Genomic DNA, 16687 nt, shown 5'->3' on the forward strand with positions numbered 1-16687 from the left:
ACACACACACACACACACACACACACACACACACACACACACACACACACACAAACACAAACACACACATACATCTGAGGCATATGATGAAGAGCAGAGGAACTTCAGGAAGTCTGTTGTGTCCTATAGGAGAGATATGGCTTCCTGATGTGCCCTCGCACTGTGACCCAGCCCATCTCTCACTATCAGTCTGGGAGTTCACCCACTGTCACTCTGAATCTCTCTCTCTCTCTCTCTCTCTCTCACACACACACACTCTCCCATTCACATACATGTGCACATGCATGCACACACAGGCGCGCGCACACACACACACACACACACACACACACACACACACACACACACACACACACACAGAGAGAGAGATGACAAGGCTGTCACTCCTCGGTGAGGGGCTCTATCTTATCTGTGGCTTCCTCAGAGGACACTCTGTGATGTGTCCTTCAGCCTGCGTGGACATTCTTTGGTGGAGACAGGAAGCCCTCGCTGGCCAATGGCGCTCCAGATTACATTGTTCCAGGCTGGCGGCCACGGCGACAGCAGCTCCAATTGTGCAACTGTTGCTGTTCTTTTGTCCTTTCACATTCTCAAGTTCTCTCTCTCTCTCAATTGAAAGGGATAGAAATACAGTTGTTTTTTTTAATGACTTCCGGAACCCGTGATTCCCAAACGTTCCGCATTGTCCTGCGTCATCAATTTCAGCCGACAGCTTTACAGTTATTTTGGCCCGTGCCTTTTCTTATGCCATTGTTCAGTTCCGTTAAAAATAAGCTTGAATGTTGCCTGAATGTCAGCCAGATAACCCGGCCGTCCCCTGAGCCCCACCGCCCCCACCCCCCCGACCCCCTGACCCCCCATTAGCACTTGGGCTCCGTGCGGCTCCTTTGTGTGCGTGCCCTCTGAAGTGGCTGTTTGTTCCTCTGAGTGAGCGTTTGGCCAAACTGTGTGATTTGGCCCGCGAACTCGAGCGCTCTTTGACTATGCCGTTGCTCCTTAAACAAGGGAGGGAGGCGGTCAGTCTTTGGTTGCTGCAGATGCAACTCTGATGGACGCTGACCTTCAAGCAGTTTTGCCCCTGGTACTGATCTGCAACCCTGAGGAGAGCTGGGCCTGGGATAAGGCCGGTTCTGAGTTGGCCCTGGTTTGGCATGCCATTTGGCATCAACATCTGCAGTGTTTTCGTTTGATCAAATGCTCCGAACAGTTGAAATGTTGGTTCCGCGAATGAGAATGGAACCGGCTCTCTGTTGGTGGAAAAGGGCAGAGTGGTATCTTGGTAGTGCGTATCCACTGAGTCAGTCATGGCACATACGACTTCCTGTCACCATATTCTATTTCCTGTCTCCACATTTTTCTTCCTTTCTGAAGCCCCACATTGTAATGCAACATGAATACATAATTCAATTCCTTTATATAGCATCATAAACAATTCACATTGTCTCAAGATGCTAAAAAGAGCTCAAAGCCTGAACTCCTTAGGGTAATCACAAAGTCAGTAGCTACAAGGGAAAACTGTTTTAACAGGAACTACAGGGACTAATTTTGAGCAGAACACAGGTCAAAAAGCAGTGCAGGGAATTAAGCCTTTTATGACTAGATTCCTTTCTTAACGTTTTTTTCCCCCTTCGTTCCCAGCGGCGATGCCCTTCATCATCATGACCATCGTGTTCCGGCCGTACCAGAGGGGCATCTACTGCGACGACGAGAGCATCCGCTACCCCTACAAGTCTGACACCATCTCCCATGGCATGATGGCCGCTGTCACCATCTCCTGCTCAATCATCATTGTGAGTTACTTAGACATACATAAACACTACATATACGCTAAACAAAACACTCACACACACCCACACCCACTCTTAGAACATGTTCAACAAAAGCACACACACACACACACACACACACTCTTGTGTACACCAAGCAGTTCCACTCAGTAGTAGTAATAATAATGATAATAATAGTAAAAACAAACAGACTAACACACACACACACACACACACACACACACACACACTTACACACACACACACACACACACACACACACACACACACACACACACACACACACACACACACACAGAGCTCCGATTGAATAGTGTCTCTTCTTTCCCCACCCGTGCAGATCATGTCTGGTGAGGCCTACCTGGTGTACACCAAGCAGCTGCACTCCAACTCTGGCTTCAACCGGTACGTGTCGGCGCTCTACAAGGTGGTGGGCACCTTCGTGTTCGGCGCCTGCATCAGCCAGTCCCTGACTGATCTGGCCAAGTTCACCATTGGCCGGCCACGGCCCAACTTCATCGCCGTGTGCGCGCCCGTTACCTGTCAGGGCTACATGCTGAATATCAACTGCACCGGGTACCACCGCAACGTCACCGAGTCCAGGTGAGGGGGGCATTTGGAGTGGTGCGTGTTAGTATGCACGTGTGTGTGTGTGTGTGTGTGTGTGTGTGTGTGCGCATGGGTTGGGGGGGGGGGGGGGTTATGGTAATTCCCAAATCCAGACAGTCCCCCCCCCTCCTTCTGTGTAATCAGGACATTTAGGTGAGTGTAAAGGGCCGTTCACACCAAGAAAGATAACGATAACTATAACGATAACGATAAAATCATCCACACTGGCCAACGATAAGAAAAGTCTCTCCTCATGTTAATGAATGTGATGGCTAGAATATTAGGCCTATGGGTTCTGATTGGCTGTTAGCTTTTTATCATCTCAAAATCGCTCTGAAAGTGATCAACAACGATATCGTTCTTCATGTCGTTATAGTTTATGTGTGAACGTTGTCATTCATATTAATGAGAGCGATGTTTGTTTATAGTTATCGTTATCGTTATCGTTCTTGGTGTGAACGGGCCTTAACTCCTCAGGTGAGAGTCCAGGTGGTGTGTGTGTGTGTGTTGTGTGTGAGTGAGAGTGAGAGAGAGTCCTGGTGAGGGGTGTGTGTGTGTGTGTGTGTGTGTGTGTGTGTGTGTGTGTATGTGAGAGTGTGTGTGTGAGTGTGAGAGAGAGAGAGTGTCCTGGCTAGGTGTGTGTATGTGTGTGTGTGTGTGTGTGTGTGGTACGCTGGTAGATGAGGCAGTCTTGTGAAACGGGAAGTGCGGCACTGCTGTAGGCCATGGTGAGATTGTGAGGGAAGAGGAACCATTTTTATTGTTTGGTTGGATTTGTTTAGTCTGATTCCGTTGTTTGTTTGTTTGCAGATTGTCCTTCTACTCCGGACACTCTTCCTTCGGCATGTATAGCATGCTCTTCCTTGCAGTGAGTGCTGTTATGAACTGTTATGTACTGTCGTTTCAGTGAGCGTTTTTATTTAACATGCAGGCTGTTCATGACCATAGTGTAATACATCAACACTCTGACCCCCCCACCCCCCCCCACCCCCGTGTGCAGTTGTACGTCCAGGCCCGCATGGTGGCCAAGTGGGCTCGACTCCTGCGTCCCACAATCCAGTTCTTCCTGGTGGCCTTTGCCGTCTATGTGGGCTACACGCGCGTCTCCGACTACAAGCACCACTGGAGCGACGTGCTGGTGGGGCTCCTGCAGGGGGCGCTCATAGCCATCCTCAATGTGAGTACCTGCTGCAGCACAACAGCACACCACAACAACAACACCACACCACAACAACAACAACAACAACAACAACAGCAACCACAACACAACACAACACAACAACACCACAACACCACCTCCTATACCTATCTCTCTGTACCAGTGTCATATTGCAGCACATGTAACACCTCTGTACATCCCCTGTATCAATGCCATGCTATAGCCAGGTAATTTGTAATAGGAGGAGAGCTTTCGCTCTCAGAACACTTCCTGTTTCCGAGACTGGCTGCAGATGACCTCGAGGGCACTGGCGAGGCTATGGTGCTTCACTGCCCAGTCCGCATTCATTAGCAGAATGCTAGCATGTTAAGGGCAAAACCGGCCCACCCTGTAAGATGGGTATTTGTTTGTTTCGTGTTTGATGGAAAACCCATACAGTCGTTGTGAAAACTACAATAGAAGTTTTTTGGCGATTTGCAAGTGGAAAAATACATCTCCCATTCAAGATTCTGTGGGTGAACTGCAACCGGTTCGATCCAGTGGCAGTTCATAGGAAATTAACAGGCTCTCTGTAAACGGGCTCTGCTACAGTACAACACCACTGCCACATCCTCCTGTACCAAGGTCATGAACACCAAAATGCCTAGATGCACCCATTGCATATTTACTCATATTCCAGTTGTTGCTTGAGGCAGCCTTGCTTTGGTAAATGACTAATGGTGGTTAGCCAACATAAGCCATTACCAAAGGTTAGTGATTGAACCCCAATGATTTCAAACTTCAGACAAGCGTCCACCAACTAGGAAATAAATGTTGCCGAATGGATCTAGGCCAGACTCTCCGCGAAGTCAGAGTCATGGTTTTCCAGGCTATGACATTCTATGCAGTTGGATGTAAACTAAGCTGTCTGGTCTGCAAGGTAAAGGGCGATAAGAGACACATGAGCTGTCTCTCTAAATGTTTACTTATCAAAATCAACAGTTATCTTCTGTTGAAATGTGTTTTCCTATTCAAATGTTACACAAGCACCTACCAAAAGAGTAAATGTGTGTGTGTGTGTGTGTGTGTGTTTGTGTGTGTGTGGACAGGTGCGTTACGTGTCGGACTTCTTTAAAATCCGTCCCCCCCTCTGTGTACGATCGGATTCTGGAGAAAGTGAGGATCTGGAGAGGAAGCCCAGACTGCAAATTGCTGAGACCGACCGGGCCAACAACCACTACAGCTACCCGGGACCTGTGTGAAGCCTACACACACACACACACACACACACACACACACACACTATAAATGTCCTCACATGCATATATTTTAATATTTTTTATGCACATTATACACATATTTTCATACTACTTTACACACACACACACACACACACAATCTAATCAAGTACAGACACTTACATGGACTTGCATCACTGAACTATTCAGTCAGTCACCTGGCTATTATGCTTTATGATCACTGTGTGTGTGTGTGTGTGTGTGTGTGTGTGTGTGTGTGTGTGTGTGTGTTTCTTTTTTGTGTTTGTGAGTGACTATGTGTGTACAAATGTGCAAGAGTGTGAATGGTGAACAAGCATGGCTTATTTTATAACACTCTTTTATTGTTCTTTGAATGGCTGATGACTGCTGTACGCAAACCGCGGGTGGTCTCCCAGCAGCTGAGTAAGCGGCCTCTTCCCCTGCGTTGCTGATGTTCTGAAAGGTCATAGGTCATTGTAGGTTAGCAACTACAGCAACAGACTACGATGGCAAGATTTCTGGATTTCAAGAGGGCTGGATGCGAAAAGGCTCTGTCTTTTTTTTTTAATCCACAGCCATGTTCAAAGTGCCTTCATAGGTTTGTTTTGAAATTGTTTGTAATTTTTCTGATCTCCATAATGTTTTGATAGTTGCTGGCTAGTAGTAGAGCCTGTTGTTGTGGAATATTATTTTGTTGTTTTTGTAGAACGGTGTCTTTATATGCCTGTTTTATTCTATTATCCCGTATTTTAGTGCCACGTTTATGTCTAATTCATTTGTACTTAACACTGTGCATTGGCACTCATGCTAATCCATCATGAGGGTGCCATTAACATAAAGAAGCAGTGCTGTATCGATAGTCTGGATACATTAGCTAATGGTCACTCAGTCGCGCTGGTTTAGTTCTGTTTGATCTGGGCTGAAATCCCAAACATGAACTCACTTGGACCCGTGTCTGGGCTGAGCCAGAACTGTGCAAGACTCACACTGGGTAGAGTGATAGTGTGTGTGTGTGTGTGTGTGTGTGTGTGGTGCGTGTGTGCGTAAGAACAATTGCTCATGTGCATTTTCTGAGAGCACAAACTACTGTCTGCCATTTAGATGTGAAACAATGTATGTAAACTCACACAGTTAAATTTGTTCTCGATTAGTGTGTGTGTTAGTGAGACAAAAACACTGAATAACACTTGTTGGACAATATTACCAACTTAGACAACAGCGCCTGGGAAGTTCTAAGAAACACTCCTGGAGTTATATTACTAGATCGTGCCACCTTGTTTTAACAGTGTGTGTTGTTATTCTCATTCTGTAACCGATGGAACCCTGACTGTTGTTGCAGGTCTGTTAGATGGACTACTTGGACAGCAAGCCTGCGTGTACTCTTCCTGTCTGTATAACCATGTTTTGTATCTTCACCAGTCTTTGTCTAGACGCCCATGCTGTATTGTCTGTACACACCCGTGAGGCATATTTATTCTGATAGCAACTGCACCCCATATTCAGTCAAGATGTATTTTATGCCATTATTCTCAGTACTCATTCTATACTGTATGTGTGTTTGTGTGTTTGTTTGTACCAGTCATGTAGACCTGAATGTTTTTCACTTAAAAGATGCAAAGCGACACAAGTCATTATTCTGTTTCTTGTAATTAGTTGTGGACTGTGTGTTCTGGTCTCTGAGTGTTCCCAGGATCTTCTCTATCTCCTTCCCTCCTTCCCTCCTTCTCTCTTTCCCTCCTCTTTCCTTCTCTCTCTTTCTCTCTCTCTCTGCTGGAATGTAAGAGGTGACACTGTGTCAACTCTATCGCCTCCACACTCGTCACATTCCAAGACTCTCCCTTCAAAAACAGGAAGCGCAGTGTTCCTGCATCTGACACCAGGCCCCCCTGCCCGCCACACAGGAAGGGACACTTCACTGTCTCTCTCCCTCGCGCTCCTTCTCGCTCTCTCTCTCTCCCCCCCGCGCCGTGCCACCCTCTGTCCCCGTGCCAACGTAAATGCCAGCCCATTGTGCCGCGGGGTGGCAGGTCAACCAGCGCAGAGCTGCACGGCACGCCGTGGCTTGACCGGGTCGCTCCAGTTCACGGCGGAGAGAGGTATCCTCAGCGGGTCGTGTGGGGCCACGGCAGAGAGGAGCAGCAGCACACAAAGGGTTAACCAGGCAAGACGATCTGGACAATCACATACTACAGTAGAGCTCATGGAGTTAACCTGGGGGATGGGGGGTAATCTGGACGTTCACAATTTCGCTCCCATAAAGGGTTAATGGTAAATTGTGTGGGGGACTAGAGCATGCCTGGTCACGTTGTATTGGGATGATTTCAGTGAGTCAATCCAGTGAAGTTCATTTACACGCAGGCACTAATGACGTGGCCTCATATTGACAGCCCTGCGCTCACCCACACCCTGCCTTCAGCTGACCACATCAACTCATGATGGACTCATGATGGAGACCTTGGTCACCCCAGCCAGCACTGGGTGTCTTCTCCCATACAGGCCACCGGCTGGGCCAGAGAGGTGGGGGATGGACGAGGATGCGGCCGATGCCAGAGTGAAGGATGTGCCTGTTCTGTGATGACCAGACCTCTGGAGGACCGACTCCGCTATGTGCTCTGGCCATGACCTGCTCATACCATATGCACCTGGTGATGATCACCAAAGCCGTCTCATAATGCCCCAGGACTGGAGAGGAATCCCATCACACCTGGCCTTACCCCATCACACCTGGCCTTACCCCATCCTTACCCCATCACACCTGGCCTTACCCCATCCTTACCCCATCACACCTGCTCTTACCCCGTCACACCTGGCCTTACCCCGTCACACCTGGCCTTACCCCATCACACCTGGCCTTACCCCATCACACCTGGCCTTACCCCATCCTTACCCCATCACTACCCCATCACACCTGGCCTTACCCCATCACACCTGGCCTTACCCCGTCACACCTGGCCTTACCCCATCACACCTGGCCTTACCCCATCACACCTGGCCTTACCCCATCACACCTGGCCTTACCCCATCCTTACCCCATCACACCTGGCCTTACCCCATCACACCTGGCCTTACCCCATCCTTACCCCGTCACACCTGGCCTTACCCCATCACACCTGGCCTTACCCCGTCACACCTGGCCTTACCCCATCACACCTGGCCTTACCCCATCCTTACCCCATCACACCTGGCCTTACCCCATCACACCTGGCCTTACCCCATCCTTACCCCATCACACCTGGCCTTACCCCATCACACCTGGCCTTACCCCATCACACCTGGCCTTACCCCATTCTTACAGTCACACCTGGCCTTACCCCGTCACACCTGACTTTACCCCATCACACCTGACTTTACCCCATCACACCTGACTTTACCCTGTCACAACTAGCCTGATTCGTATGTGTCTTACCTACTCAATGGCATCTGTGCCCCCTCACCAAGTGGCATCTGTGTGCCAAAGGCCTGACATCACTGGACTACACGCAGTTCATGACATACTCTTTGTCTCCCACCATGTCCTTTTCTGGAAGGACGTCATGCATAGCATCATCTTTGTGTTTTTGTGAGTTTTTTTTTATTTGTTTGTTGTGTTTTTAAGTTTGCAAGTTCTTTCTTTGATGCATAAACATTTTAAGACATCCATTAACAAAGCTGGATCCAGTCTTCTCTTCCGTGTGTGTGTGTGTGTGTGTGTGTGTGGTGATAGGTAAGAGGTGTGCGTGCGTGCGTGAGCTTGGGGGAAGTGTATTGTAGCATCACAGACGAGAATCTCTGCTCAAACAGGAACTGAGAGAGGTGAGGGTGTCATGACTCAGCCTGGCGTTCAGGGTCGATGCTCTCCTGTTTCTCACGGTTGTCACTTGGTTACTGTGCGACACTTTTAGCCGCTCCAGATAACTACTTCCTGCTCTCCTAAAGGGCATCATCTCCTGTCCTACTCCGGAACGCTGAGATGGAGGTCCTCACCCCCGACCCTCACAGTGCACCATGGGAAAGGAACTGCAGTGTGTAAGTGTGATTTATGCCTTCCCATTGTGCTCTGGCAGAAACACCGCGCTGCTGAACAAATGGTGCCCCTCACATTAAAATGGCAGCCCAGTAGTTAAGTGCACAGAAAAAGCTGACAACTGTAGATTCTCCACTTCCACTCCATCTCTCTCTCTCTCTCTCTCTCTCTCTCTCTCACACACACACACACACACACACACACACACACACACACACACACTCACTCACTCTCTCACTGTCACTCTCTCTCACACACACACACAAATTGTTCTGAAGGATCTCTAGCGCCACTGTGTGGCCATTCAACGACAGACGGGCCGTAAAGTCTGCCATCCTCAACTTGCTTTTTGGATTTCACGATCAACAGTACAAATGGGAGCACATGTCATCAGACTGAAGTAAATTCAGGGACACATCAGCTATTTCTGAAAAGGCCATTAGTTAATTGGGAGGTGTGTAGCTTTATAATCTTTTTTTTCTATTTTACTACTTAACATGGAGCGTTCCTAATGTAAAAGTGTCAAAATGCTAGACCATGTAGAATTGTCCACAAACACCTCCTCTGACATTCTACTGGTGGTGCTGGTGTGTGTGTGTGTGTGTGTGTGTGTGCTATTATTAGTAGACTAATAGCCTATACATTGATAATGACCATTTGAATAATGTAGGTAACATTATTCAATTCTTGAAAGAAAGCAGGGTCCTCTGACCAATTTTGGTCCTCTGAAGGTGCAGACTGTAACGCCAGACAACATCTTTTTTCCGACGTCCACTATTGACATCTACAGGACCTCTGTATAACGTCCATAAAGGTTACCTATTGATGGGGTCATGATTAGACGTTCAAATAGCGGACCTGGGCCCTGTAACTCGAAAAATCAAACTTAACTTTACGTTACGCATGGCTTACGAACTCGTAAATCATAACGATCCGGGTGTAACTGAAACTTGTCGCAAGTCACACGTGAGATGCACGCAACTTAAACTGTAACTCGAAAGAGCAACCACTGTAAATGTTGTAGTAACGAGGGAATCAGCGTCCGTTTCCCCCCTGACAACTTGAAAATGCTGTTCGTCCAAGCTGCTGTTACAGCTGAGGAATGGAAGCTCTTACAGCTGCCTAATTAATTAACTGTCACTTAGGTAGAGGGATTTTTTTAGTTATTTTTATTAAACATTTTATTCTCAAGCTGACGAACACAAAGATACATTCTAGAAAGAAGATTTGGGACGTGAAAACAGAAACCGTAAACAGCTGGGTGAGGAGCACACAAGACGCGCCTATAAATGGCAGGAAACGAATGCTCAATTGCTAAAATAACGGAGGTGAAGAGAATGCAAAAGGGCAAGCATGAATGCAATCGACAGTAGCCTTGTTATCCTAGGTTGTTCAGACACTTACGACAGCGTTACGTGTGGTATGAAGCAGTCGTAACTTTTGTCTTAAGTTACGTTACACGTAGACTTGCGAATCATTTGAGTTACATGCGTATCTTTTTACGATAGGCTTAAGATATGCGTAAGGTCTAAGAGCAGCTAACGTGTGCTTCGAGTTACAGGGCCCTGGTTTGCACGTGGTGCAGACATGATCTGCATGTCCATCTTTAGTGGGTAATTAGTTGGCTATTCAGACAGTGCACAAACATAAGCTGAACATCAGATGGCATAGGCTAGGCCTATGACGTTTTTTCAAAATATATTCACTCTAATGATATTGATGAAGGGGTGTTCACAAGGCCTAAAACCATCCAGCTGTGCACAAGTTCATGTTCATTGGTGATTTATAATTGGCAAGTGGAAGAGTGGCGTACACACGTTTTTTTTTTGTGCCTACAGTACATTTGTTTTTCACTGAATCACACGTATGATCGTTTCAGAAATGGTCTAAAATCAAATGAATGATGGTTTCTACGCAACATTTTTATAAATGAGGCCCCTGAACATTTAACATTTGTCATATCAAAAAATATCAAAAAACAGAATTAGAATTATCTTTATTGGCCAGGTTTGCGTAAACAAACAAGGAATTTGAAAATGAAGAGAGACACGAGGCACTCAAAAAAGAAAAATACATGCTTGCGTGTTTCGGCCGAGCTGGCCCTCATCATTATATGCATCCTTTTCTGAGCGCCTCGGACCCCTCTTCATTTTCTAGATCTGGAATCCCTGCACCGAAGAGCACCAATTTACACCTTGAGCACTCCAAGCAGACCTGTTTCTCTGACTAAACAAGGAATTTGACTCCGGCTAACTGACTTTGCTCTCAAACACTCAAACAAATAAAACATAAAAGAATAAAAAAAAAAACCCAGAGCAGTAAGATAGAATGAAAGGCAGTAGAGTAAGGCTATAAGAATAAACACAGTATGTACAGTATATTTGCAAGTAAATAGACACTTTGACTGTGGGTGGGATAGAGTAATGCAACTGTCTGGAGGGGGAATGCAGCTGGGAATGTCCACCGCCTTGTTGTCCCTGTCAAGGCTGCCATGGTTGTGGACACCTCATCAGGCACAAGCAAGATAATATTAATTGAATTGAGGGTAAGTATAGTGCAATATCAAACTGAGGTTTAAGATTAAATATAAGTATAGTGCAATGATAATGTATTAATAACAATATTGTAACTGTAAGATTGAAGAGCATGAGATAGATGAGCAGAACAGGTTGAGTGACTTTGTTTGCTGAAAGGGTGGGTGTTATTTCTGAGTGAGTGCTTGGGGGAAGAAGCTGTCTTTGTATCGGCTGGTTTTGGCGAACAGTGCCCTGTATCGTCCACCGGGGGGAAGGAGGTTAAACAGTTTGTGACCAGGATGTGAGGGATCTGTAGAGATTTGTGCTGCCCTTTTCCTTACCCTGGACTGGTACAGGTCCTGGACAGAGGGGAGGTCAGCTTGTCAGCTCCAATAATCTGCAGCTCTAATTGTCCGTTGCAGTCTGGCCCTGTCCCGTTTGTCAGCTGACCCAAACCAGACAGTGATGGAGGTGCAGATGACATGATCAGATGAATGATCGCTGAGAAGAGAGTGGTCAGCAGCTCCTTAGTCAGACCAAACTTCCTTAGATGTCTCAGGAAATACCACCTCTGCTGGGCCTTCTTTTGGATAGTGTCAATGTGGGGAGACCATTTTAGGTCCTGTGAAATGGTTGATACCAGGAACCTAAAGGAATTCCTAGAGGGGGACTCTTCTTGGGGTTAAGCTCCAAGTGGTTCTGACTGCACCACTGGACCAGTAGCTCCACCAGCTGCCTATAAGCAGACTCACCACCATTCGGGATCAAACCAATGACGGTGGTGTCATCCACAAAACAGGGAGTTTATGTTTATCTCCACCTCAGTGGTTGAGTTATTGACCTACATGGATAAATATGCAGCTTTGTGTCATCCATCAAGTCACCAGTTAACTCTGCTGTTTCCTGAGTGTATCAGTTGCTGGCTGAGGCTCCCATACAGACAAACACATGCAGGCGCACATGCACACACAGTTTCGAGGGTCAGGTTTCGGGGGTCAGGTTTCAACTGTGGAGACGATTGGTAGGATTTATGGTTAGGCCTATAGTGCCCCCCTAGTGGACTTTTAGAATAAAACAAGAGTAATGGAATTAGGCACAATGTGGAAACCCTTCACCCAAGATAGGTGTGAAGTCATTCTTCACAACGTTCCAACATAAAGTAATATAATAATTTAGAACAGTGTCTTCAGCATTGTGTAGGCTACTTTTTCCAGGAGGGCAGTTCAGGCTGGAATTATGGTTTTCATGTCAGAACACGCTGCACATCTGGTCCTTATCTCTTTTAACAGGAGGGGGAGGACTAAAGTTGAGTTGAGATATGTACATCTCACAGGAAATGAGCTGGGAGCTGGGAGTGGTTGTGTGCTAAACAAACGAAAAGCGAAAGCCACACCGACAGCCTGAAACGACAGAAGTCTTTAAAAAACTTTAATCTGACCTCAAAAGACAGCACAGACACTTCAAGGCATAAGGTAAGGCTTGCTATATACACAACAAAGGGAAGTTCTACTGTACATATGTACAACATGTACTGTGCTGTCTATGAATGCAGAATTCTGATCCCATACATATATTCTAATGTACATGAATGACCTGTAATGTTTTCAGACTTGGCCAGACTTATGAACATCATGCCAGAAATTTGAGCAATAGAATGCCAGGCATTTGTACTTTCTTAAAACAGCTTTCAAAAAGATGATCAGTGTAAAAACATACAGTACTGTGAATCACTTGTTAATCACAGTCTGTGATGAAGTTAAACACAATGTAGAATTTCTATTAGAGCTTAATTTCTATTAGAATTGCAGACCTTGAATCTGAGGGGAAAGTTTTAATGCATTTTTCCTGACTCTCACTAGTCAGCTGCATTTCTGATTGAGTAATGTAAACACTTAGGTGTGGGAGGCAATTAACAGGAAGTGACTGTGTTTGAATGCTGTGCAGCCAGTCAGACCTGACGGAAATAACACAATAAACAAAGTTATTATAGAAAAGCTCCCGCCTTATTACACTGCCTTAAGAGAGCTTTCACTGAGATAAATGTTAAAGCAACACTAAAAAGTATTTGTACCTTAAAATGATGTTTCCAAAATCATTTCAGCGGTTCATCAACTCATAACAGGGTGAACGGCACTTCTGCATTCGCTTCGCAGCCCTATAACCCCACTATGTAAATCATACTTAAACTTATGTAACATACTCTACCTTGTCTGTGGACATTATAAACAAATAGTATGCTTGCAACAGAGGAGAAGTGCTTTAGTGTTGCTTTAAGTGAAGAATTCAGTGGAATTGTTGTTAAAAGTTTGTTCTTTTAGTCTACAAAAAGAGATATACTATATGGTCTTTCGGACCCCCATCATTGTCTTCAAAGCAGGGAGGCGCTAGGATTAGGGTCAGGGTCAGGGTCAAGCAAGGCAGCGCTGCCTTGAAGTTGATGGTGGGGGCCCAACACAAGTGCAAAAAGATCAACAGACCTTGAAGTTATCTAAGAGTAAGTGGACATTTGTCTTTTGAGATGTACAACTCTACACAGACCAGAGGGTGTCATTGTAAGAAAAGGCAATGCTTTTCCCTCCTCACTCTGTTCATTTGTGTGTGTCTCTCTCCTTCTCTCTCTCTCTCTCTCTGAAGACTTCCAGCTATGGCAACCATTACTTTAACAGTAGCAAAAGCCATTCCAGACATTGTTAGCAAAGGAATGGCCATTCATAGCCAGTTAATGCAGGTGAAGAAGAACAAGAAACGCTGTGCACGTTTGGCAGACCGTGTGAAAGCTGTAGTGGATCCACTGGTTTTGGCTGAACAGGGTGTGAAAGAAGAGGTTGTGCAGAAGGCCCTTGATGTGGTCAACAAAGTACTGGAGGAAGCTGAGACACTGATGGAAAAGTATGAGAAAACCCACTGGATAAAGAAGACATTCAATGCAAAAACCTTGAAGGAAGATTTTGATGAGGTGAACCTGCACCTGACAGAGGCATCACATCACCTCTGTGCCTGCCTACAAGTGCTAGAACACAAGGACCGAGCAAAACAACAGAAGATTCTTGAAGATGTGTTTAATGATCAAAGGATTCTCAAGGAGAATTTTGAAGACATGAAGATTGATGAGCAGGAATGGGAGAAATGTAAGGCGTCCTCATATGCATATTCTGTATACTGTATATGAGCATATATGAGTCTTCGTCCAGTTCCATTTCATAATTTACAGCTGTTTGTCCTCAAACCAATTTATAATCTAATAAGAACTACGTGAAAAACTAAGCAGGACTGTAGGTTATAGCCAGAAAATACTTTGGCAATATCATTAACACGTCATGGCATGGTGTCCAAAACAGTATGTCATTGTGTCATTAAAGCAATGTGTTGAATTAATATTTGGACATAATCATAACCATAACATAACCAAGGACCCAATGGTCCCTATGAATGAGAACCATTCTATTGATTTCTGGGAATGATCACTTTTTTATTTGCATGTTGCCTTAGCTGGCATTGTCTGCCTTGTTGAAAGAGAACAGTGGTGTAAGAGTCATAATGTGTAATAATGTAATGAATAATATCTTGTTGTTGTGACAGATTTCATATACCTGCACATAATGTAGTAGTGTGTGTACCAAGTGAATTCATCCCTTTGTCTACACAGTGCTGTCATTAGCTGAGGAAACCAAGGACGTGGTGGATGCCACTGACCGGAAAATGAGCGCTTTACAAAGAGACGTGCATGACATCAAGGTCGCTGTGGGAGCAGGCAAGTAGCCTTCTGTAGTCATTGACAACATGTAAGATTGGTCAAAAATATAGGAGAAAGTCAAAAGCTTGTTTGTAGATACAGTATCAACTGCAGTAAAAAAAGATGACTGTCATTGCTTCTACACAGGTCCTCCTGTGAGTCAGGAATCTGCAGCATCTACACTGAAAGCCACAGGTAAGGAGTGGGAGGAGAGCAAACGCTGTCAGAGACAAATCTGTGATAAATAAGATGTTGTTGTGTAATAAGATGTTGAGTTAACACAGTTGTTGTTGAAAATATACAACATTTGTCATAACATACCGGTAAACATAACATACAATAATCTCCCCACAGATCAAGTGTTCAATATTCGATGTGAACTCATAAACAGGATAAATGACGCCACTCTGAAAGCAGTACTGGATGGCCTTCAGAAACCCACCTCTGACAAGCCCCCCGTCATTAAGGGCAGAGAGAGGAATGAAGTTCTGCTTCAGTGTGACTGAGGACCAGGTGACCTGCCTGGTTGACATGGTGCATAAGAAGGGTGAAAAGGCCTGTGAGAGATTTCTGTCTCTCCTTAAAAAAGAGGAGCCTGGTCTTTGCAAGGAGCTTGGTCTGACATGTCAGTGATCTAGGCTAGTCTGTTTACTCTCTAGAACATATCATCATTTTTATTGTGGAAAATATTTGTTTTGTTATGGAAAAAAATCTATTGGTTGTTATTTCTGTCACAATGCCTGCTCTGTCATGTACAACATTATACAATTGATGTGACTACATCGTAATTTTTAGAGCACTCGGATATTTCGAAGGAAGGATCTGATAGCAATTTCATTGCAATTCACCTCACATTCCAAATTGCGAAAAGAGAAGTAAGCAAAAGTGTGCAATCACAAGGAATAATAACTGTTTTGTCTTGTTGTCAATGTGACAGTTTACTTTGTAATTATTTTCTAACAAACAATGTGCAAGGCAGCTCTATTTTCTATTTCAAAACAACAAAGTTACACATTATTGTGTGTGGAGAGAATTGATTGACTGGGTGTGTTTGGGACAGCATAAAGAAAACAAAGACTTTTACAGCATTGCATGTGCAAATGTGAAATTACCAATATACAGTAAAACACCCTTGGTCAGAGCTGTGCACCTGTCTGTCAGGTCACATATGCTTGGCAGACTATGACAACTAGTCATGACAGCTAGTTCAATTGTGGTATGTGGGAAGATTTGGACGACACTGTCCCTCTTCACTAGACTAAGGGTTTAGAGCAAGCTTCTCAACTTACATGTATTTTTACTTAAAAATTGCTTCTTGAATGGGTGTGTGAATGTGGTTTCTATAAACATTAAAATGTACAAAATATAAGGAATGTTCCTAACACTGCTTGGCTTTGTTAAATATGCAGCTTCTTACAGTTACAAAATATGCCCACTGGGTGGCGCACACACAACTTACAGAGGCTAGTGTGTGTCTTGTACTTTTGGCCTTGAGGGAATCACATGTAGTCTACATGTAACATAGCATATAGAAGTCCAAAGGCACAATCATAATTTACATCTTAATGCAACATACAGTGCTGTGAAAAAATGTTTACCTTCTTCCCAATTTCTTCTATTTTTGCATATTTGTGTCTCCGAT

The 16687-nt window shown here is 45.1% G+C and overlaps 2 protein-coding genes across 2 annotated transcripts in view; both read left to right on the forward strand.

Annotated features, from left to right (window-relative positions):
* The window catches only part of LOC134062892 (phospholipid phosphatase 2-like), a 27851-nt gene extending 21427 nt beyond the window's left edge, over positions 1-6424 (forward strand). Inside the window, exons 3-7 of the mRNA XM_062518829.1 lie at positions 1639-1790; positions 2128-2390; positions 3207-3264; positions 3397-3573; positions 4644-6424. Of these exons, the coding sequence (XP_062374813.1) occupies positions 1639-1790; positions 2128-2390; positions 3207-3264; positions 3397-3573; positions 4644-4796 (803 nt within the window). The 3' untranslated portion in view covers positions 4797-6424. The remainder of the gene's footprint in view (positions 1-1638; positions 1791-2127; positions 2391-3206; positions 3265-3396; positions 3574-4643) is intronic.
* Positions 6425-8711: 2287 nt separating this feature from the next.
* On the forward strand, positions 8712-16394 carry LOC134100672 (uncharacterized). The gene is made up of 6 exons (XM_062554038.1): positions 8712-8798; positions 12602-12784; positions 13947-14440; positions 14959-15063; positions 15193-15240; positions 15400-16394. The coding sequence occupies exons 3-6, from the start codon at positions 13957-13959 to the stop codon at positions 15549-15551; spliced, it is 789 nt and encodes a 262-aa protein (XP_062410022.1). The 5' UTR covers positions 8712-8798; positions 12602-12784; positions 13947-13956; the 3' UTR covers positions 15552-16394.
* The last annotated feature ends 293 nt before the right edge of the window (positions 16395-16687 follow it).

Source organism: Sardina pilchardus, chromosome 2, assembly GCF_963854185.1.
Source record: "Sardina pilchardus chromosome 2, fSarPil1.1, whole genome shotgun sequence".
Lineage (NCBI taxonomy): Eukaryota > Metazoa > Chordata > Actinopteri > Clupeiformes > Clupeidae > Sardina > Sardina pilchardus.